Source organism: Carettochelys insculpta, chromosome 13 (genome assembly GCF_033958435.1).
Source record: "Carettochelys insculpta isolate YL-2023 chromosome 13, ASM3395843v1, whole genome shotgun sequence".
NCBI classification, from domain to species: domain Eukaryota; kingdom Metazoa; phylum Chordata; order Testudines; family Carettochelyidae; genus Carettochelys; species Carettochelys insculpta.
This window is the reverse complement of record NC_134149.1, coordinates 3,623,614-3,648,360: the sequence shown is the minus strand read 5'-3', so window position 1 is coordinate 3,648,360 and position 24,747 is coordinate 3,623,614. Positions and strand designations below refer to the sequence as shown.

The following is a 24,747-nucleotide window of genomic DNA, read 5'->3' as shown; positions in this document are numbered from 1 at the left end:
TCAACTTCCCTTACTTCTCACATCCCTGTGGAGTACTGGGCTCAATGGGAGCACGAGCAGCGGTCAATTTAGAGTCCCTACTAGACCTGCTAAATCAGCCCCCAAGAGAGAGATCTCCAGAGTGCCGGCCTACAGGTAACACTGTCACCCTATTGCTTATCCCCTGTTCCAGAAAATAGATTAACCCCTTGTTACCAAGAGGGTAGCAACACAAAAATAAATGGGGAAATTAAGTCACACATTTTTCACAGAAAAAAATACAACCTTTTCCCACAGTCACCTGCACTGTTAGGTTTTCATTCACTAGCCAACAGCGCACCGGCATTTCAATTGTAAGCACCAAATGGGAATGTTTAAAAAGATTTTAGCTGGAATTTTACAACATCATAGAAATTGTCTATTGGAATTTAGTTTACAAAACCTAGATGTGACTAAATTTTTTTAAACACACTTAAAGGGTTTTTAATGTGGCTTCTGGGTTTTGAATCATTAAGGGCCACATTTTCAAGCTTCTCTTTGCAACCATGAGAGTTAGGAATGTGTTTTGTTTTATTTTTTTAAATAATAAGCTGAAATTCTCACATCAAAATGCTACTCCAAGCTGGGGCTGTAGGCACCAAATATCAGGAGACTCCCAAATAATAGAGGGAGAGTTGGTATCATTAGAGAAGAGAGTGCAAGAGCAATCAGAGAAACAGGAGGCCAAAATAATTCTCTAGAGCTGCGTCTACACGTGCACGCTACTTCGAAGTAGCGGCACCAACTTCGACGTTAGGCGGCGAGACGTCGAAGTCGCTAACCTCATGAGGAGATAGGAATAGCGCCCTACTTCGACATTCACGTCAAAGTAGGGACCGTGTAGACGATCCGCGTCCCGCAACGTCGAAATTGCTGGGTCCTCCATGGCGGCCATCAGCTGGGGGGTTGAGAGATGCTCTCTCTCCAGCCCCTGCGGGGCTCTATGGTCACCGTGGGCAGCAGCCCTTAGCCCAGGGCTTCTGGCTGCTTCTGTGGCAGCTGGGGATCTATGCTGCAGGCACAGGGTCTGCAACCAGTTGTCAGCTCTGTGTATCTTGTGTTGTTTAGTGCAACTGTGTCTGGGAGGGGCCCTTTAAGGGAGCGGCTGGCTGTTGAGTCCGCCCTGTGACCCTGTCTGCAGCTGTGCCTGGCATCCCTATTTCGATGTGTGCTACTTTGACGTGTAGACGTTCCCTCGCTGCGCCTATTTCGATGTTGGGCTGAGCAACGTCGAAGTTGAACATCGACGTTGCCGGCCCTGGAGGACGTGTAGACGTTATTCATCGAAATAGACTATTTCGATGTTGGCTGCACGTGTAGACGTAGCCTAGGTGTCATATCTTACCTGCTATATAATGTGAAGAACCGGAACACTGCACATTTACTTCCTCCACACCGGGTTTATTGTTTTGTTTGCCTAACTGGCTGTGCTTGTCTTCCTAGTTCTCAGAAGCAGTGTTGCAGCAATGAGGAGGACACGGAGTGTCAGAGACAGTCTTTTGGTTCCTTTGAAACTGATCATGAGTTAAAACAGAGGCAGAACACTGCAGGCACCTTGCCTTGAAATTCACCACACTGCCCAAGAGGAATTGTTTCTTGCCCAAAGGACAGGGTGAAATTTGTCCCTTCCTTGTGTGTGCTGTTGATGATGATACACCAAAGCTGTTTCTCATCTCACACCTAATTACCGTCTGCCCTATGTCCCTGCCTGGTTGTTAAGGTCAACCAAGAGGTGTTTGCTTTTGAGCCTGCTATTTGGACAGGACCAGTCCAGGGACACGTTTTTCTCAGCTGAGAGCCCTCGGGGCATGGCAGGGGAGAGGAGCTCCCCGCTCTGCCTTTCTGGATCGTTGCAAATGCCGTCTCTCACAACTGGCTCTTCGCTGGTTTCTGACTTCCTCCCATCCCATTTACTCGGTTGGGACCGGCTCGCTTGGATTGGTGACGTGATTTGCTTTAAGAGTTGTTGGGTTTTCCCTGTGCCAGATGTGTTCTCAGGGGGTTGACTCTGGCACTTTGCCATCCAAGAGGAGTTTGGCTGAATAAGGACTGTGGGATTCCTTCCCTCCGTCGCCTTTATGACTAGAAGGTATTAAAGGAAGATCATGCACATGATCTCAAGGGGCTGGAGCACGCATCGTTTAACTGTACCTGCGTCTGCATGATAATGAGTCTGCAAACATGGTTCTGCACAGAATCCAGCGTGGACACTCTTCTCTCCATGTGAGCAGTAGCAGAAATCCCTACCTAAAGCAGCAGTGCCACATGCATTCGTGGACAACGCTGGAGCAGAGCAGCAGCTGAATCGCTCTGCTTCCTTTCATGTGGGAGGAGGACAAGGAGACACTGAGACCCAGGAAACACAGACATATTTGCTGCACTGCTAACATCCCAGAAAGCAGCAGGCCTCACTGAGCTCCAGTCCAGCAGACCTTCTCACCCAATGTTCCTATTCAAGTCCCAGGGGCAGGGCCCCTCCTCTCCATGTTGATCTTTCTGGCAGCAAGCACCAAAGCAGCAGGAGGAAGTGAACTCTGGCTTCTCACATGTGCGAGCTGGAAGGTAGCCAAGGGCAGAAACCCCCCGCCTGTCCCTTCATTCAGAGGAAGGCAGCAATCGCAGGCCCGAGCTGGGACTGTTTCCCTGCAGGCCATGGCCTGTTATCTGGGGACTGGTTTCTCCCCACATCTCATGCACTTTCATCTCAGCCATTCGCACTCCTTGGCACTGACTAACAAGCTTTTGGCATGTCGTCCAGGAAAAGTGGACTCTCCACGTTTGCCATGTCACGCGAGGGCTAATTCCCAGCATTTTTACTCAGCCCTTGCTCAGTGAAGGATGGGCCATGGGATTTGGCTCCCAAACAGATTCAGCAAAATATAACTAACATGCACAGGATCCACACGGCTTAGTAAGTCAATGTGCTTTGGTTAATAACACAAGCCATCTCCGCAGGCTGGAGCGGAAGGGAAGAGCATAGCTGAGCCACATATTTGGGGTACCTGGTACCCCAGTGGAGCTGTCCATTATAAAGCACAGGGACTGCAAATATGCAGGGTCCCTGCTCGGGAGATGCACCTTCCTATGCCCTCTGATGCCACATACCACCAGCTGGAGCAATAGCTTAAGCCCCTATGAACCTGCCTTACTGCAATCAGCATTCACAGCAGAGAGCAACTGAGTCCAAAAGCAGCATGGAGGGCATCACGCTCAGCACAGGTGTTAACAAAGGAAGTTTGTGCAGAATGCCGGCAAGCCAAGCGGCTGGACCCAAAGCTCTGGAGCTATTCCAAACTCTCTTAGCCGTGGCATGAGGGTGGCATAGCTGCAAGAAGCGACGGGCGCCCTTTGACGTGTGAGCTGCTGCACGTGGCATTTACACGATGCCTGAGAGTGCCAGGGGAGGCATAATGGTTTTATTAGCATTTGTGTGGGACGAATTGCATAGCTCGCTCCTTTCTGCTAGTCGCTTGTAAGGTAGCCATTCCAAACCCCAGCTGGTAAGGCTTTTACATCACCACACAACATCATGGATTCCACAGGGAGAGCGTATTCTACAAAGTGGTTCACACACGTTTGTTCAGCACTGCTGGAGGAAATTAACTATCCGCGTAGGTGCTATGATTTGATAGTATCTCCGAGACTTTTGGAGGCAGACACAGCATCATTCAGAAGTCAGCTGTAAAATGATCTAAGCCACTGGTTCCCAACCTTTTCCCTAGTAGGGACCCCTAGCCACCCCCTGAAACCACTGATGGACTCTCATCAAAGCCAATTCTAGCGCTAGGTACACTTCATTAAATGGAAAATGAAACCACAACATAGATTTTCGCATAGCAATTAACAACACTATTGAAAGATATTTAATTTAAAAATAAGTGATTGTAACTTTGCAATTTATTTAGAACTTATTTTCTATGATCATTTTTATTTATCTCCCGCTGCATGGACCTCCTGCAATACCCTTGTGGACCCCAGCTTGGGAACCACTGCTCTAAGTAATTCATTGGAAAGTGAAGGAGGTTAAGCTGATATAATTTACACCTGGAGTACACAGAGGAATATGCCTGATAGACTGCCACCCTCATCCAGCACTGAGAGCCCTCCAACATGTTCAGTCCAGGCTCTTGGTTGACTCTGTAAAGCCAAACATACTTTTACTTCAGGCTTGATTCATCATTCCCCTTTGTTTTGTTTCACCACCGACATCTGATCATCAGCATGGTTTTTCCCCAATGTCTCTGCCTTACCAGCCCTTGCTCCTACTGAAACACCGTAACGGAGCAGCCGTACCCCAGAGATTTGGTTCTGTAATCAGAGATGCAGGTGCCACCTAGCTGAGCACTCACAGCTAGGCTTTTGGTTTCTAGTGGGGGTGCGCATTCATATGCGTCTTGCAGCACATAAAAAATTATTCTGCACAAGGATGAAAAAGTGCACACATAGATGGAAAAGATTAGAGGGAACACTGCTGGAAGCTCCTCCACAAGGGATTATCCCTTTGCTTTGCTATGCCAAGTGCATAAAATACCTTAGGTACTTAGTAAATGATAATCTAGAATAAGACTGAAGTAGGAAGTGACCTTTTTTAACTAACACTTTCTTCTATCTCCTAGCTGGGTACTTGTCCAGCTATTGTACTCATTCCCACCATACGCTCAGTGGAACAACTTTCAAAGGGATATGGGTCGCAGGTAAATATAAATGTGCGTGACTCTGCCTGGATATAACTTACAAGTTACATGTTGAGCAGGACAGCAGTTTTGTTCCACTAACTAGAAGTCTCCTTTGGCCCTCAATGTCCTTATTCTTTGTGTAAGTAGTAAAACGTATGGGCAAAATACAATTGCTTATGTATGCACTGTGACCATGGAGAAGGGCCACCATTAGGACAAGTTAATGATGTTTTTAATTGACCCCCTGAAATTGATAGGCGACCACTCCACTGTTCTGCACAGGAACTAACCAAGAATAGGTCCCCCTGTGTGAGATGCTGTACAAACCGAGTAATACAGTCCCTGCTCCATAAAGCATGCAGTCAAATAGATAGGACAAAGCATAGAGAAGGGATGTTCTGTAGGATGGAAGGCTCACTCCACATATTGTCAAGCAGAGCTTTCTGGTGTCCAGTAACAAACAAAATCACGTTGTAGTAGAAGGGTTCTTCTCTGAATGCTAGAAACATTAGCGTGGGACAACATTGGAATATATCAAAAAGGGATAGAGTTTTTGGTTCAGAGTAGAAGTGGCAGCTCTGCGACTTTTCCAGTCAGTTCCTCTGAGAAGGGAGAGTACACTTGTATTTTCATCATAACAGGCATTAGAGAAGTGCTTTGGCTGGGAGATCCCACTGGCAAACAATGTCTGATTCTGTAATTTGGCTGTCTTGCTGAAGGGTGTTCCTGCAGATTTTCAAGCTTCAGTTATTCATTTATTTATTTACTATCCTTTACTGACACCTAGTGTCTTTCTTGAGTTCATGTCGACCAAGACAGCTACTGTAAATTGACAAGAATCAGAGGTAGCCGAGTTAGTCTGTATCTTCAAAAACAACAAGAGGCCCACGAAAGCTTATGCTCCAAAATATCTGTTAGTCTATAAGGTGCCATGGGACTTCTTGTTCTGACTGTAAATTGAGAGAAAGAAAGCTAACAGAATTCAAGTACTCGAACAAATAATTTCCTAGAGCAGTGTTTCCCAAACTGTGTTCCGTGGGATGTGACTAGGTGTTCCATGAAAAAATCTCAATGACAGCAATATTTTTCCTTCTAAAATATTAAATAAGAAAGTATGTGTGTATCAAAAATACCAAGATATTTTAACAGTATTTAAATCGTAGGTATATTCATATTTATAACACATTCATAATAGTATAGTTGTTTCTATGCGACTCGTGCCGAAACGGATGCAAAAACACTTTTCCCATTAAAAAACTGTCAAATGATACTTATTTTTATTTTCTAGTAGTTTCCTGTAAAAATAACAGATTTACAAAAACACAACATTTAAAAATATTTATCCATACCTGATTTGTTTTGTGTTTCTTTTTCATAAAAATGTTTTTAAGCTTTAGAGAAGTACAGTCCTTTTTTGAACAATATGATCCTTTCTGGTTTTGTACAAAAGAACGACACTAACCATTTTTCTTTCGGCCGTTTATATTGATGTTTTGTTGTGTTTGTACTTAATTTTTATTTTTTTATACTTAATTATAGGTTTGCTAACTGTCCTCTTATCAGAAGGACGTTAGTTGCTCATTTAGATTATTTTCTTGTTATTTTTTCTTTCCTGTAAAATAAAAGACATCTAGAATACGTAACTAACTCTTTTAAATCAACTTTTGAGCATTACGTGTGGCAATTTTTCAGTATGAAACACACATGCACCCCCAACCAGTGTGTATGTGTTCTGTCAAAATATTCCAAGCCCAAGCGTTCCATGCCCAAATTAGTTTGGGAAATTCTGTCCTAGAGCCACATATCAGCAATAGTTTCTATTTGACATCCTGCATTGATTCTGTAAGACTTTTCAAACAAACAACAATAACAAAAGCAAATAAAGCTAATGAGTCAAGTCTCAGCACTAAGCCAGGAATGTATTCACATAACTAACTCTTCTGTCATGGAGCAAGTTCTAATTAATCCAAATTGAATTTGTAGAGTGTCTAATAATGAATAGTTCCCTGCCTACATACTGCTTGTGCAGACATGACAAAACCATTTTAAAGCATGCTAGCATATCAGGTTACATCCCTTCCTAGTTAGTTACTAAGGATTGCTTCCCTTCAGCAATATCCTTTTTGTAACATGGTGAGTTAAGGGTCAAAGCCAGCACAGGTATAGATTCATAGATCTGCCCGCCTTACTGAAAGTATCAAGGGTGTAACAGGTTAACATAAGTAAGGGATGTACACATTTTGTGGTTCTGTTGCATGAAAACTGTGGTGAAAACCTGTGCTCACGAGAGTGCAACCATCTGCAAACTATCATGTATTCACAGAGATGCAGGTACCTGATCTTTAATATGCCAAATAATATATGCCTTCAGAGGAGGCTTGATCCAAATCCCACTGATGGACATAGCAGCCTTTCTCCTTTGGCTGGCAGATGAATTAGAACCAGAGGACATCTAAGCTTGCTGCTGCAGCCTCTAGTCATTTGTTGTGTTCTGCACAGGTGGGGAGGGTGTTTGCACATGCTACAGAACTATGTTGTATACTTTTGGTGTTTTGTCCTTGCTGGCCAGCAGCACATGGCCCCTTGTGGGGTCAGAAAGGTGTGTTCAGCCGGGGTCTATGGCAACTCCAGTAATGCAGAGACTGCAAGACGGCTTTGCCAGAAATAGCCACAGAATGAGAGTTCTGTCTCTGTCTGGTTTGGCCTAAAGTATGAGGAAAAACTGGGAAGAGCAGAGAGAGGGGCGAGGAAGGATAAGCACCAGGAAGAAGCGGGCATGCCTAACGCTAAGTGGAAGGTGTGAGATCTCAGCCCTTCCCAGGCTTTGGCATCATCCCCACACTTCGCTGTTCAATGTCTTCACCCACCTGCCTGGAGAGCGAATGGGAGTGTTTTAGCCCCACCCTCTCTTGGCCGGGAAGGCAGGGTGGGGTGTCAGTTTTGGGGGTCTCCCGACTGGGTGGGAGGTTGCACTTTGCAGAGTGGGAGAGGCACTGGAAAACAGCACTGGTGGGAAAGTACCAGGTCGTGGCACCGGGCATGGCTCGTTGCAGCGAGCCCAGCCCAGCCCCCCAGCCTTTGCTGAGTCAGGCTGGTTTCCAGCAGTTCGATGGCCCTGGCGGGCTGCGGGGGCTCTGGTGTGCCAGGGCCGTCCTGCCCCAGGGACTTCCCTACAGAAAGCGACCCCGCGTTTGCAGAATCAGCATGTCTGGGGAAGCGGCCCGGCCAGGGCTTCCTGCCACGCGGCCAGGAGCTGGAAAGCCCCGGGGGAACCAGCCGGCTCCACTCCCCGCTGAGCTCCCACCCTTGGAAGCCGGAGCACCCCGTCAAGGCGCCCGCCGGCCTCTGGGAGCTCAGCGCCCACGCGGGAGCTCGCGGGCCCGGGACTGTGGAGCCCCAGAGGCCCGGCGCGGCGGGGCTGCAGGGCCGGGACGTCAGTGCCAGGCCGCGGCAGCGGGTCCCTGCCGGGCGCCGGGAATGGCGCGAGCTCGGAACTGAGCACAGCCGGCACCCAGACGTCGCCGCTGCTCCGGCCGGCCCGAGCGAGGCGCCGGGTCCCAGCGCTCAGAGCCCGCCTGGCCTGGGCGGTGCCCCAGCGCTAAGGGCCCGGGCGGGCGGGGGAGGGGCGGTGCCCCAGCAATATGGTCCCGGCCGGGCGGGGGAGGGGCGGTGCCCCAGCGCTAAGGGCCCGGGCGGGCGGGGGAGGGGCGGTGCCCCAGCGATAAGGACCCGGCCGGGCGGTGTCACACCGTTCAGGGCCCCTCTCCCCTTCCCCGGCCGGCGCTCCCCTTGGCGGAAGTGCGCGGGGGCGGCTCGCGCAGCCGGTGCCGCTCCGTCACCCTTCCGGGCGCTCCGCACCCCCAGCCGCCGCGGGCCGGGCCGGGCCGGGCCATGGAGTGAGGCGGGGTGAGCGGGCCGCGCCAGCCGCTAGCGATTTCCTCCCCTCCCCCGCCGGAGACGCCGCCAGCGGCGCAGCGGCGGCGGCCCGGGGGCCGGGTAGCAGCGCTCGGGCCCGCGGGCGATGAGGGCGCGGCGCGGCCCGCCCGCCCAGTGACGCCCGCCCCGGCCCGCCGGCCCCATGAGGGAGTACAAGGTGGTGGTGCTGGGCAGCGGCGGCGTGGGCAAGTCCGCCCTCACCGTGCAGTTCGTCACCGGCACCTTCATCGAGAAGTACGACCCCACCATCGAGGACTTCTACCGCAAGGAGATCGAGGTGGACTCGTCCCCCTCGGTGCTGGAGATCCTGGACACCGCCGGCACCGAGCAGTTCGCCTCCATGCGGGACCTGTACATTAAGAACGGCCAGGGCTTCATCCTGGTCTACAGCCTCGTCAACCAGCAGAGCTTCCAGGTGAGGCCGCGGCACGGGGCGCCTGGGGGTGTGGCTGCCTCCTCCCCAGCTGCCTTCCTCCGGCCCCTCGGCGGGGCTGGGGCGACGAGCCCCCTGAGCGTTCCCATCCACGGGGGGATTTTTTTTTTCCTGCTGGGGAGGAATAAATTTTTAACGTGCACTGAGACACGGGCGGATGCGCACCACCAGGAGCGGCGTCAGCGAGGTCGCTCTGGTAGTCTGTATCTTCGAGCACGACAAGAAGCCCTGTGACACCTTATAGACTAACAGATGTTTTGGGGCATCAGCTTTCGTGGGCAAAGACCCGTGAGAGCTTATGCTCCAAAATATCTGTTAGTCTATGAGGTGCCACAGAGCTTCTTGTGGTTCCCCAGTAGAAGCAACCCTTAGCGGTGGGCGTGCTACAAATCAGCTGGGGGGCGTTTGAATCACTGGTGAGCCATCCCCAAGCACCTGGCGTCCAGGGAGCACTGGGCTGGGGATATAATGTGTTATGTTTAAAGGGATGTTGTCAGGCTAGCCCTCTCCTGCAGAAAGCAATGTTTTACTTGGAACAGAACAAGATTGGCCTTCAGAGGGGTTAGCAGCCTTAGGTTGTTTTAGAAAAAACAAGAAGCGGGTCCTGTGGCACCTTAAAGACTACCAGATGCATTTGGACATAAGTTTCTACAGGCTGGAGGCCACTTCACAAATGCTGATGAAGTGGGCTCCACACCAGGCATAACCTCAAATAAATGTGCTAGTCTTAAGGTGTCCCAGGATCCTTCTTCCCCCAATTTGTGTTGCTAATAGAACAACCGCCTTCTTTTTGCTGTTTTGTACACCTTGTTAGTCTCCTCAGTCTAGAGGAGGAAAACTACCAAGCATTAACAGGATGCTACAATATTAGGGTGGCAAAGCTATTCCCAGGGAATTCCTGGAAGTAAAACATTTGTCTGAAATCCTCTTTAAAAAGAAATGTTTGTAAATCCCAAACTCAGGGTTTGACCAGTGGTCTTTTAAACATAGCTTGCTAAAAAGGAATGTTTTGGCAGGTAGCCTCATAAGGGTGGGTCAGTTGCCTGTTTTCTTAACGGAATTTGCAACTTCAACGCTTGTCAATCTTGCTAATAAACCCTGATATTTTCTCTCTATGTAACAAGCTACCATCAAGTGTGAACTTGATGCTCACACAGTGTGGGTGGTGTGTTCATGAGAAAGACAGGTCACCTGTGAAAATGAAATTCACAACCCACAAACTCTGACTGCAAAAACTGACAACAAGCAAAAAATCCTGCCACCTGCAACTGGTCTAAACTGTCTCTGGTAATAAGCAACTTACATCTGTGGGAAATAACTGGACTTGGCAACACTAAGTTCAGGGATTTAGAAGTTTGTTGGCTTCAATTAGGTTGCTTGAGCTGGGTGTAGTCCAGCTGCTTGGCAAAACCTTTTACACTTTCACTTAGGCAGAATGTTTCTGCTGAAGGCTGAATGTTATCTTTGACAAGGGCACATACCTAGATAAGTTGTATCCAAGTTAGGGTTTATTTTCCTTGCAAAGGAACGACAACCATTGTGCTGGGATGTTTCTCCCCTGCTCTCATTTGCCTAAGAATTTTTTTTTTTGGGGGGGGGGGGTGTCCTCTCAAGATTGAGGCATGTAGTTAAAGGAAAAAAAGATTAAGCGTGGATAAATATGTTGCACTTCATTTGCTTGTTTTTTTTCTTCTCTAGCACATTTAATGAAAACAGTTTGGGTGTAAATCTCCCAATGAAGTTCTATAAACAATGACAAGTTCAAGTACTTAATTGCTTCTCTCCTAAAAGCCTGCAAGACATTGTAAACCTTTATTTATTGTAACAAATTAAAATCTTAAATCCAAGGTGGTAGAAGTGGATCTGTACTTTCAAAAGTAAGGCATGTAGATGTATTCCTTTGTCACCTTTGGGGAGATTACAACATTATTGCGCTTCACATGTCTTTATTGTGTCTAAATTTGTCATTTAGGCATAACTAGCTCTGTGTGTACTCAAAGTGAATGCTTTTTCAAGCATGCTACTGTATTCTACCTCACAGTAGTGAGTTAAAATGTGATTGATTTTTCACAGGCAGTAGACTGGCTACAAGTTTCCCATCTGTTTTAAGTGGTTACACAACATCAGTGCATACTGTTGACTTCAGTTTCTGTCATGAGTTTAATGGCATAGTTCTCTTTTTGTAACAAATCCTGCTGAGGACCAGAAAATTGAGTCAGTTGTATAAATTAAAGTTTTGAACAAAATCTGCCTTTATCATAACTAGAGCTGGGCGAGAAAATTAGTCACTCCGACCATGAAAATGTCTGAGATTTTGGCATTTCCGTTTCTTAATCAAAATGAAACTGAGACCTTTCTGAAACTTTCAGCAGAAAATTACATCCACCCTAGGAATTTCACCTGAGATGGTGAGTGCCACAACTAGCTGGGTATTTTCAGTGTGGCTGGAAATTCCTTCCTGGATCTAAGAAATGTTCTCAGCAGGTTCTGGTTTTGACAATCTGTCTTCCAATAGAAAACTGTTTTGTGTATGCTAGCTCTAATCTTAACCAAAAAGTTTTCTGGGAAGTGACAATTACTTTTACATTGCAGCAGTATACTTTCTAAACACACAGGAAGTGCCATGAAGAATGGATATTACATATGGAAGATAAATTTCTGAATTTAAGACACAGCCTCATCTAAATCAAACATGTCCATTTAGGAATTTTTTTTGTAAGCTATTATGTTTATTTTCTGTTACACATTAGACCTATGACTTGGTAAAATGTGGGTTTAAAAAGTGTTGACCAGTGTTAACTTTTACAGCAATCAACTGTGGTGAACATTTCAAAATATTAGTATTAAAAATATATTAATCACTTGGATTGTTTAATCAGGATATCAAGCCAATGAGGGACCAGATTGTTCGAGTGAAGAGATATGAAAAAGTTCCTCTAATCCTGGTGGGGAACAAGGTGGATCTGGAATCTGAAAGGGAGGTCTTATCTGCAGAAGGCAGAGCTTTGGCTCAGGAGTGGGGCTGTCCGTTCATGGAAACATCAGCCAAGAGTAAAACCATGGTGGATGAACTGTTTGCCGAGATCGTTAGGCAGATGAACTATGCGTCCCTGCCTGAAAAACAAGATCAGTGTTGTACAACTTGCATCGTCCAGTGAGAAAAATAAAGAAAAACCTCAGTCATGGCCATACAGAGCAGGTGGGTTGAGCACTCATTAACCGTTGTGTTTAAGTGTGTCTGCTGAAAATTAGTTGGTCTAAGTTTGAAATGTGTTTGCCACCCTTACTGAGAGAGAGAGTGTGTCCCCAACAACACACAAGTTCTTAATGTATTAGAAATAGGTACCTTTATGTGAAATTGACGTCTTACATCAGTACACCTAACCAGAGCTTACTGCCTCTGTCTGAAATATCCTGTGTATGAATACTTGCTAGGCGCTTACAACATTTAAAAGGAGGCCTGAATTCCTATTCACTGGATCATCATCAACAACCATGGGCTCAGTGCCCATTGGTGTCCGATGCCTCCCTCACTATTTCCTTCCATCTTTCCCTGTCCAGTGTAGAGTGGCTTAGTTTCTGTAGACTAGCTCTGCACCAATCTAGTATATCATCTACCCATTCTCTGTGGGGTCTGCCTCTCCTATTTGAACCGTTCATTATGCCAAATACCAGGTCTTGACTTTTTGCTCATCGTTCATTCTGCAGATATGGCCAAATAGCTGTAGCTTCCATTGTTTAACCTTCTGCAGTAGGTTCTCTTTCGGCTGTATCTTACTATATAATTCCTCACTGGTGACCTTCTGCATGTTATCCTATGCTCAGGATCTTTCTATAACAACTCCTTTTGAATGCCACTATCCTTCTCTTTGAATCTTTTGTCATCACCCGTGTCTCACCTCTGTACAACATGCTGCTGAATACACACATTTTCAAGATGCTCAGCTTCATTTCTAGGCTAATTTGGTTTGCTTTTCCAGATTTTATCCATTGTCTTCAAATGCACTCTTGCTTTCCCTATTCTAGTCGCTATTTCCTTCTTACAGTCCAGATCATACGTCATGTTGCTCCCCAGATACGTGAAGTTCTCTGGTTTGATCCCACCTATACTGATCTTCCTTCCTATTTCATTATCTTCAGTTACTATTGTCTTCATTTTACTGATGTTCATAATCAGTCAGTACCACTTCCCTTCCTCATCTAACACCTGCACCATTCTTGCTGGCTTTCCTTGATCTTCCTCTGTGATAACTATATCGTTCACGAGGCTCAAGTTGTTAGTTTTCATCCCATGCGCCAATATCCTTTCTACCTTTTCCTTGATCTTACCCATTGCACTCTTGTTATCTGAGCTCCTTGTCTCGTACCTCTACCTGTTCTAAACCAACTTCCCAACTCTCCACACGTTCTCACCACTGCCTGTGCATTGTTGTTGATACCCTTCAACAACCAAGTCTGATATCTGCTCCATACAATTCCAAAACAGCCCAGGTCACTTCCTGATCTATACTGTCAAATGCCTTCTGAAAATCAACAAAGCAATTGTTGATGTTCTTGTCCTTTCATCGAGCTTTCTCTGCTATCAATCTTAGTGCCAATGTCTGCTGTATGATACTTCTGTCTTTCCTGAATCCCACTTGTTCATCCACTGGATGAATTTTCTATCAGCAATCTCAGTCTCTCTGTCAGTATCATCATCAGCACCTTGCCTAGATGCCTCGGTAGGGCAATCGTTCTGTAGTTCTTGCACTCCCAATGCACTTTCTTGTATATTGTCATTAGCATGGATCTTGTCCATTCCTTAGGTGCCTTCCCTTCTTTCCATGCTATATTACATAGTCGGTGTATTTCCCGAATCGTGCTTTCTCTGCCGTATTTTATCCTCTCTCCCATAATCTTATCATTTCCAGGGCTTTTGTTCTTCAGTCATTTTACTGCTCTTTCTACTTTCTCCATCAAAATATCAGTCTTGCTGTCGATGCTCAGCTGTGGTATCTTTCAGTTGTTCAGTCAGTCTCTGAGACTCTCTGGTCCAACTGTGCTGAGTACAGATTGGTGCAATATCTCATCCATCACTCTACAACCTTCTCCTTGTTCAAGAGCACCTCATCTTTCTCATTTTTGATCACCATGTGCTTTGGTTTCCACTTCCTGTTAATATTCCTGATCATCTTATACACCTCCCTGGTCTTACACTTGCCATAATACCTCATCTTATTGTTTTACAGTCAGCACATCAACACTCATCTGACCAACCTTCCTCCTTTATCCAGGCTTGGGACTAGCATAGAAGCCCTACAGGCTTCATGGTGGGGTTTATTCACAGGGTGAGGACTACCAACATAATACTGGTTACAAAAGTGTAACTAGTGGGGTTCCGCAGGGTTCTGTTTTAGGACCGGTTCTGTTCAATATCATCTTTAACGATTTAGATATTGACACAGAAAGTACACTTATTAAGTTTGCAGATGATACCAAGCTGGGAGGGGTTGCAACTGCTTTGGAGGATAGGGTCATAATTCAAAAGGATCTGGATAAACTGGAGAAATGGGCTGAGGTAAACAGGATGAAGTTTAATAAGGACAAATGCAAAGTGCTCCACTTAGGAAGGAACAATCAGTGTCACACATACAGAATGGGAAAGGACTGCCTAGGAATGAGTACAGCAGAAAGGGATCTGAGGGTTATAGTGGACCACAAGCTCAATATGAGTCAACAGTGTGATGCTGTTGCGAAAAAGGCAAACGTGATTCTGGGATGCATTAACAGGTGTGTTGTGAACAAGACATGAGAAGTCATTCTCCCGCTCTACTCTGCGCTGGTTAGGCCTCAGCTGGAGTATTGTGTCCAGTTCTGGGCACCGCAGTTCAGGAAGGATGTGGAGAAATTGGAGAGGGTCCAGAGGAGAGCAACGAGAATGATCAAAGGTCTAGAGAACATGACCTATGAAGAAAGGCTGAAAGAATTGGGCTTGTTTAGTTTGGAAAAGAGAAGATTGAGGGGGGACATGATAGCAGTTTTCAGGTATCTAAAAGGGTGTCATAAGGCAGAGGAAGGGAACTTGTTCTTCCTTGCCTCTGAGGACAGAACAAGAGGCAATGGACTGAAATTGCGGCAGGGGAGGTTCAGGTTGGACATTAGGAAAAAGTTCCTAACTGTCAGGGTGACCAAACACTGGAACGAATTGCCAAGGGAGGTGGTAGAATCTCCATCACTGGAGATATTTAAGAAGAGGTTAGATAGATGGCTTTCAGGGATGGTCTAGAAAGTGCTTGGTCCTGCCATGAGGGCAGGGGGCTGGACTCGATGGCCTCTCGAGGTCCCTTCCAGTCCCACTCTTCTATGATTCTGTGATTTTTATCCCCAGTAACCTATTGTGATGTTTGCAGTAGGATTCTGACTTTGTTAGGTGCCTCTCAAAGAGTCATTTGGAAATATGATTATTCAAATGAGTGGCAGCTAGTCAAGTAGAATTTGTGTGCGTAGTTGTCCACCCTCCCCATCCAAAATGGGTGGGGCCCTCAGCATGCTAAATTAACTCACTGTCTTTTAACAAAGCTCCCGCAATGTCCATTCCAGCTGCTGCTCCAATGGAATGTCTGTCACAGCTGCCAAGACTTCCTGTTTAAGCATTGGCTTACGGGAGTTTCTGTAATTTTCATTTTATTACCAGCTTCTGTATGCTGGTTTCACTGTTTATGATTGCTGCGAAGTCTTGTGAAAGTAGGAGCTGGCTATCTGTGCTGGACATTTCAAGATCAACCTGAAATAGAAATGGTGAGGTTCATTTAGTCTGGTTAAAGAAGCCATTCAGAATGCATTAATCTGGTCAACTCTATATACAGGCCACTCCAGCACACCTCCCCACATACAAATACCCTTTCAGCTAAAGACTGAAGTGCTGTAATAACCGTTCTTGTTGGCTGGCTGGCTGGCTGCCTGCCTGCCTGCCTGCCTGCCTGCCTGCCACCTCAGAAGTGGCTGCATTTCAGCATTTGGGACATCATAATTGGCATGGGGGTTGTGCACTCTTTAGTCTGTCGGTTTGCTTTGTCAGAGCCTCAGGAGAGGGGATCCCAATCTGCAGGACTGTCCCATCTGAATGGAGGCAGAGCTCTGTCCTCTTTCAAATCTCTGCTCATCTGTGGGAGCAGAAATGGTTGAGATGCCTCCTTCTTCCAGGGACTGTGCGTGTGTGTGGTCCCAATAGTACAGTGTGCCCAATAGGGCCATTATCTTTCTGTTTCTCCTCACCCTGTCCTCTCATTTCCCACTGTGCTAGATGGAGACCACCACCTGCAGGGGCAAAACCTCACTTGTACCACTGTGGTTGTCGTTCAATGACCATGGCTCAGTCTCCCTCTCTAGCACTGCTGCTTGTGTAAATATGGAGTCAGGCAACAGTATTATAAGGAGTACCTCTGCATTCCTGCTCTCAGCTCAAATTTAGCAACCTTGTAGGAAAGGGGTGAGGACACTAATTCCTGGAAAAATTATGGAGTCTCTTTAGTAGGAGAATAATAGGTGAGGAAGAGTAGGGTTAATATTGTTTATGAAGTCATAGGTTGTTTGACCACCTGGATGGACATCAAGGAGATGGGCCCAGAGATCTCCCCATTAATTAGGATCTGTTAAATTTAAAGAGTATTTTGTGACTGTAAAATGTTATGCCTGTTTAGATACCTGTATGGTTCCCGCTACTTCGTATCACAATTTGTAAAGTGCTTCTGTCTTCACAACACTCCTGTGAGGTGGGGTAATGTCAGCATCTATCCATATCCCCATTTCACAGATGAGCAACCGAGGCGCAGAAAGACTGACTTGCTCACAGCTAGATGGGAAGTCTGATGAAGCAGAAGATTGAAACCAGGTGCTAAGTTAGTACCCTGACTGAACTTCTAGAGCAGTACAGCTCTGACTACAGAAGCTAGCAAATGCTGCCTTTTATTTTGACTCAAATGTTGCTAGGTTAGTTTCATTTTAAGAACACTTGTTAGAGTAAAACCAAGCCTGGTGGCTCAGCTAGTTGCATGACTACTTCCCATATGAATTCCAGGCAGTGAACCCTTGTTTGCAGTGGCCAGTGTGCCATTATTGGCTTTACCTGGCATGTTGATGGCTACCTGCACTTCTGACTTGCCACACTAGAACATGCCAGTTGCCTGTCTAGACCAGCACAGATGCTTCAGTGCTTCGTTCACGAAACTTCACAATGGATGCTTAAAGAATATTCCTAATCCTACCGATCAGTTGTTGGCTTGTTTCCTAAAACATCAGGATCTCTCCCCTTTTTTTTTTTTTTTTTTCAAACCATAGCTAATGAGAACATCCACAGTTTTCACTATATAAATGTCTTCCTTTGAATTCTACTAAGTTCTTGGCTTTGATCCCTAGAGGCAATGAACTCTGTCGGCTAATCTTGTTCCATTTTATTTCTTATCTTTAAATACTCCCAATGTTCAATCTCTCTCCTCTTATGGAAGGCTTTCTGTGCTGCTGCTTAATTCTTGGTATCCTTCATGTCCATTTTCCCTTCTAAATTCTGCCATTTTCTCTTGAGGTGGGGTGACCAGATCGAAACACAGCTCTGAAGGTAAAACTGCACCACTGACTTATATAAATCCATTATAATATCTTCTACTGAAGGAGTTCCCATGCTTTTCACAGTCTGAAGCACCTCTCCTCTTGTTCTTGCTTCAGTTTGCAATAATGCCGTTTCTCCAGAAGCTCTTGGCACTGCTTGCAAGGGGGCAGATAATAATTGCCCCGCACAAGCAATCTCCTCAGCCCTGGCAAAGCAAATTTATCTTCTTCTCCTCTTGCGGTCTCTTTAATTGCCCTACACCCTACATGACCCATTCAATCCTTCCTTTGTTCTGATGCCTTCTTTCCTTTCCCCTACCAGCTCCATATGCAGGCTCCATGAACTCACCTCTTGCTCAAGTTCTTGGGTCCTGTCTGTATGCCTGGCTCTCACACTTGGTGATCTTCCTTTCTTGGTTCCTGTGGTCCAGTATCTGCTTGGCTTAATGACAAGTCTGGATACCAAATTTCTATCCAGTAATTGTAATGGAGAATGGCTCCTTTGTCAGCTAGAGCTCATCCTAGGGATAATCACTTTTGGATCTTAAGTGGGCAGAAGCAGATGTTAATTATGCTTTTAAGACTGCAGCCATTAGTGGTCACTGACACCCACCTCTCTTTCCAGAACTAGTCAATTTAGAACCCAGGGACGTATATGATTTACTCAGATGAGTCTTGCCACTGCCTTGCTTTTATCAACACTGAATCTCATCTTTCCTGCTGTCTGCTCATCTGCTCATGCTTTTCTGGTGAGCCCATCATTGTGAACCTTCCTTTGTTAGTTCCCTCTGAAGTTTGAAAGCCTTAAGTCTTGACTAAACTCAAAAGTATCTTGCAAGTTTTACCACTCTTCTTGTTCTCCCACTTCCTGGTGCTGATTCTCTGGGTACCACACTGCTAGTCTCCTGTGATGATGAAAATTGATTAATTATCCATATTACCTGTTTTATGCCTTAGTCAGTTTCTAATAGTTGTTAACAGAATGTACTTTCACTCTGACTTCTTGGTTTTCTGAATACCCTCCTAGTGAGAAGCTTTGTTAAAGATCAAATTATTGGCTCGCCTTCAAATGTCAAGAAACCGTAGTGGACAAAGAGTTTAGTTAAAAGGAGAGCCAAGACTTTCCTTCAGAGGAGTCATTCAGGCTTGTCGTTTCAGATCAAGGGGCGAGGGGACAGCTCGGTGGTTAGAGCAACGGCTTTGTAAACCTGGGGTTGTAAGCTCAGTCTGTTGGCGGGGGGGGGGGGGGGGGGGAGTCTTTCAAGAGTATGAGGCAGGTCAGGGATGGTGATAGGTCTTGCTGTGAGTGCAAGGAACAGGACTCAATGACTTCTTAAGGTGCCTTCCAGTTCTATGTATTGATTGTTGCATCAGGGTTCTTCTCAAACAATTTCTTGAATTATTGTTTCAGCCAGTTCATATGGCACTGAACATGGCATTTTCTGATGCCCAGTTTCCTCATGTCCCGTCCCATCCCATCCAGCGTTAAGAAGAAGTGGTACTTTCTTCCTTTTGCACCCTCCCCCTTTCCTGAGTTTAGTAGCAGATTTTAATGACTGTACCGGTCACTTTATTCTTAAATGCCTTCAGGAGTCTTTTTAGATGACTGTCTAGTTTTGATGTGTCATAGTTGGAGTTTATGGCTCTTGCTCTTTACATTCCTCATTCTGATAATCTGCATTTTCCCTGAAATGTCCTTTGAAACATGGAGATATACCTATCTCATAGAACTGGAAGGGGCCTTGGGCAGTCACCGAGTCCAGTCTCCTGCTCTCACAGCAGGACCTATCACCATCCCTAGCAGATTTTTTTTTTTTTTTTTTTTTTTTAAACGCAGCATTATGCTACCAAAGATACTGAATGTTACCTGCATAAACCAGTGTGTATTCTGAATTTGTACAGTACTCTAGGATGAGTGATTGCAACTATCTCTTGATCAGTCATCTGCCTCTTGATCAGTCATGCTTGGATAACGTGAAACTAATACATACTAATGTGGGTATTGAGGTGTGAAGTGGAGTTTAAATTTACAAGCGTACATCTGTGGTCCTTCTAATTTTTCCATCCATAGTTGGAATAAATTTTGTTCTGTGCACTGAGGCATGGGGATTGTGCATCACCAATAAAAACACGTGCTGCCCGCTGTGGGTGCTCTGAAGTGCTCAGCTTACTGGGAGTACACGTATGTTCTACTCTAGAAAAGCACTCCTCTGATTTATGCAGCCTGACAAAACTGTTGGACCCATTCAATGTGCCTCTCCCATGCAGATCTTAGAAAATATTAATGGTTATAGTTGCTCATTAAATTCTTGTCTAGGTCTCTGACTAGCACTTTAGAAATACTAGAACAGGGGTGATTTTTCACTCTGGAATAGTGTTCCCTCTAATTTTTTCCATCCATGTATGGAATACCTGTTATGTGCACCAAAGCATGTCCTGTTGTGCACCACCAGTTAAAACCAAAAAACCTAAATTTAATACATGTATTTTTAAAAGTTGCCCCCGGATAATTAGTCCAGCCAGGGCAGGTTAGGGATTTGAGAAGTCCCTTCTCAAAGAATTAAATTTAGGTACAAGAGAAATAAGTGATGAAATGTGTACACCAGTCAGAACACGAAAATAACACTTGGAAAGAATAAAATGACAGAATATATGTGCATTGTAGGGAGTACCAAGTAGTAACAACAAGGAATTTGTGTTGGGAGGTGTGTGTGGAAGAGACCGTATGTGGGAGAGACATATATCGTGTATGCAGTGCAGAGACAGTGTGTGTGTGTGTGTGTGTCATGTAGATGTGGGGGTGTGCTGGCTGCTGATGGGTAGGTTTCTGAGAGAGCCTGAGCACTATCTCTTCAAGACACTGTAAGCTGTCCTGCTGTGTTCCTGAGTCCAGTCCTGTTGTCTCCCCATCCCTGTGGCTGGTGGTGGGGGAAGAGGGAGAGGGAGACCATGTAAGCTGGCTGCTGGGGAAATCTTAGGTTAAACAGGGCACTGTATCTCTAAGAAGTGGACTCACTCATCAAAGTAGACCTCACAGCTCAGCAAGAATCTTCCACTGTCCCCTCTGCCCTGCTCTGAAGAGATGAGGAGATGCAGGAGGGTGCCCTGACATCAGCACTCCCGTCTGCTGCCTGGTCATTGCCCATCCCACACAGCAGGCAGCAGGGTCCTTACTGGGAGCAGCTGCAGGATGGAGCAAGGTTTGGGGAGTGGCATCTGAATACATTCTGCCACCTCTGTGTACTCTGCTAATCAGCTGGGCTGCATGTGAGGCTGTCCGGCACAGGTCTGCATGTGCACAGCTCATGGGAAACACTGCTCTGGAGCCCTGTCTATGCTAGGGCCACTATGGCTCTCAATGGTTCAGCTCTGCCAGCATTAGGAGCCCTGTTGTAAATAGCCTGTTACTGGCATTCTTAAGGTGTCCTGTATCCCTGCTCAGAGCAGGTCTAGCAGATTCCCTGTTAGCAGTCAGCTGGCTGCTGCCAGCCGTTTTAGCAGTACAGTTCTCAAGCGTTGCAAGAAGTGGTAGAGCTGCATTATTGTAAAGGAAGCATCTTGAAATCTTTGAAGATGGGGGCTGAGGGTCCAGCACTTGCCTGATAAATCAAGTTTTCACATTTTTCAGTCCCAGGGATACTAAACACTCACCTCCAGAAGAGTTCTGCTGGGAATGATGCTCACTTCAGTTTTCCTGCCACTTGAGCTGTTTGAAGCTTTGAATTCAGTGTCATTTACTCATTGTAGAACTCAGTCGCTGATGTGTTTTCTTCTTTTACAACTGGCAATTGAATTGCTTAAAGAGAAAACTTGAAAAGTCATGACAACCTGTAGAGAAACTTCATTCAAAACAGGAAACTAGTTCTGATGTTGAAAATTCTTTGAAAACTTTAAATGGTATTTTACTTTTGTGTTACGTGATAGATTAAGTTTACTAGACCCTTTCAAAGGAAGGCTCAGTCTCTGTGATTGAAACTGTGCTTTAAAGACTCTTTCTTTCTGAAACACTGAATAAAATCATTGAATTGTGGAACTGGAAGAGACCTAGAGAGGTCATCTAGTGCAGTCCCCTGTGATCAGCTTGTCTAAAATACAAGTCTTCAAGGTGCAAAGACATAACAGGTTAAGTACTGGATGTTATGGAATGGTGGCTGCATCTCTTGCATTGACAGAATTATTAAATTTGTACACATAACTCAGACTAGCTAAACACACAGTCCTGCCTACAGAATAAGCCTAATAAGTGGTGGATTATGGCTGTGGGGTTTTTTGTTTTTGGTTTTTGTTTTTGTTTTTTTTTAAGTATTGATCAGAGGGGTCTATTATTGAAAATCAGGTTGTTTCAACGTGATAGCGTATGGAATATCTAACATCACTGGAATAAGGACTGTGTTATACTGTAAGGCCTTTCTGCCAGGGAAATGTACACACAGTGTTTTCTGCCTTGCAGTGTTTACTTCTGGGGGAATTCTGTGTCAAAATTCTGTGCACAATATTTTAAAATTCTGTATAATTTATTTATCAAAATTATGCATAACAACTATGCCAGTTTCAATTATTTTGGCAATTTGTTTCAAAATACCTGTCAGCGAGTATATCAGTCAAATACAAATGAAAGATTCTGGAGTTTTTGGTTTTTTTGACAGGCTCCTTAATAGGGATATTAACACAGAACTTTCCTGCACCCCTCAGAAGCAGTGCAAAGACTTGAGAACATCAGTGGTAATGGAGGGGCTGAGGAAGAGGCAAGAGGCCTGGGAGTGACACTGGCAGGCTGTTGAGTGTGGGTGGGAGCAGTCTGGAACAGTTTTTCTTTTGGCAAGTCGGGGGGAGAGATTAATAGGACGTGTAAAATAATAGAACTGGAAGGAACCTCAGGAGGTCATCAAATCCAGTCCCCTGAATTCATGGCAGAACCAACCACCGTCCAAATTCCAGATGATCTGTGAGAGGCATCTGTCCAACCTGCTGTCAGATTTCCAGTGATGAGGATTCCACATCCTCCCTAGGCAGTTTATTCCAGGGTTTAACTATCAGCACAGCTAGAAAGTTTTTTTTTTTTTAATGTCTGATCTAACATCCCTTGCTGCAGTTTAATCCCACTGCTTCTTGTCCTATTAATCAAAGTTGAGAATAATTTTTGTCTCTTCCTTGTAACACACCCTTTTAGACACTAGATACTTGTCATGTCCCCTCGGTCTTCTGTTTTCCAAACCAAACAAACGCCATTCCTTCAATCTTCCCTCATAAGTCGTTTCTAGATCTTTAATCATTTTTGTTTCTTTTCTCTGGACCTTTTCCAGTTTGTCCACATCATTTCAGAAACGTGGTGCCCAGAACTGGATGCAGTGTTCCAGTTGAGGCCTAATCAGCACAGAGGAGAGTGGAAGAATTGCTTCTTGTTCACGATGCTCCTATAAATGTGCACCAAAATATTTGCTCTTTTTGCAGTGGTATCAGGGAGGTGGCAGATTCCTCTGCAGACTCTGGATTACCCTGAGAATCTCCCTTTCAGCCGAGCACATCTGCCGGTTTTCCCCCCTCCCATTCAGGCCTGGCTCAGTGCTGTCAGCTCACCAGCTTCAGAGCACCTGCCCCAGTCAGTGGCCCCATGTGCTCTGCCACCTAACCTCACTCCACAGTTGGCTGCTGATGTTCCTGCTGGTCAGCCTGGCTGTTCGGGTGCCATGATGGGTGAAAGGTCGAACTGCAGAACTTCTTGTGGTTTGGAGCAGAGGAAGGTGGTGGGTTTGAAGGAAAAAAAAAAAAGTAGTCCTGTGTGGGACACGAATTGTACAAGTGCTCTGTGCCACAGGAGCTCCCCAGGCATAACTATTTCCTAGAACACAACTGCTTCATATTATCTTGGCGTGTATTAGATGAATCCAGAGTATGTCAGCACAATAGGAAAGAAAGCAGATTCCTCACAGACCTTCATAAGGCACTACAGACATGCACAGGGTACAAACATAGGTAATGTCTGTTAACCTGCCTTCCGTTATCAATAGAGCTGATTTGAAGGAAAAAAAAAAAAAAAGCTCTTTCACATAAGTGTCTATGGGGGAAAATTGATCCTTTTAACCAAAGCGTGGGAAAATTTCCACCAGCTTTTCATTACTTTTAAATAAAGCTAACTTGGTTTGAACATGCTGAAATTGGCATTCAGTCTTGTTTTTGTTTAAATTGCAGATCAAACTCAGAGGAAACTTGCACAGATGCTGCTTTGGAGAACTCTTTCAGCCCAGGTTGCAGAGCTGAGCCTTGGTAAACCTGTCTCTATTACAGCACATTGCCATACATCTAATTGCATAAGGTCTGTGGCCTTCAAGATCCACAGTCCTTACACAGGAATGCTTAGCATGTTTACCATAAGTTAATCTGTCCTTTTTCTTCCTTTTATAGCTTTCCAAGTTCATATTAATGGCTAATATGCAAGAATTCATTTTTAATATTTTACTTGATTTCTTTAATCAGTTTCCGAACTTGTATTTATTAAATACTTAACTCAGTATTACCTACTCAATGCCTTGGAAAAAAGATTTAATGGAGAATAAATTGAGCCTTAAACAAATGGTTACTTCTGTATATTACCTCGCATCAGTGCTTAATTCTCTTTGCAAAGTTTTCTCCTACAGTGTAGTTGGTCAATACTTTGAGACTTTGTTTACACGTGACAGTGTCATGAAAAGATACTGAAGACACCTCTTATGTTTTATGGATGTAATATCCCTTTTCTCAGGCATGCAGGGTTTGAGACAGTGTATTTTGTAATTGGCCTGATATGACGATAGGGTTTGGCTGAAATGGGCATCAAACATAGAATTCATGCAACTGTGTTCTTTCTTCACAATGCTGTGGGTTTTCAGACTTCTTGTATTAATGGTAATGGCAGTGTTGAAATGCAGCAGCATGTTTTTCTATTCTGTTAAGTTTCTAAATTGCTAATTTATGATCTGCTTCAGTATGCCTTTGAAAAGGGATAATGTATCTTCCAAACTGGGTTGTATGCCTAACCGGAGTTAGATCAAGTTTGCCCAGCACATCGACATCTAGTGGACCTCTGCACTTGTAAATCCAATGCAAATAAAAGGATGTTACATT

General features: G+C 45.2%; 1 protein-coding gene across 1 annotated transcript; it reads left to right on the top strand.

Annotated features, from left to right (window-relative positions):
* The first annotated feature begins 8,504 nt into the window (after positions 1 to 8,504).
* On the top strand, positions 8,505 to 24,217 carry RAP2C (RAP2C, member of RAS oncogene family). The gene is made up of 3 exons (XM_075007691.1): positions 8,505 to 9,045; positions 11,943 to 12,262; positions 23,836 to 24,217. Exons 1-2 carry the CDS (start codon positions 8,773 to 8,775, stop codon positions 12,219 to 12,221), a joined length of 552 nt encoding a protein of 183 aa, XP_074863792.1. The 5' UTR covers positions 8,505 to 8,772; the 3' UTR covers positions 12,222 to 12,262; positions 23,836 to 24,217.
* Positions 24,218 to 24,747: the final 530 nt, after the last annotated feature.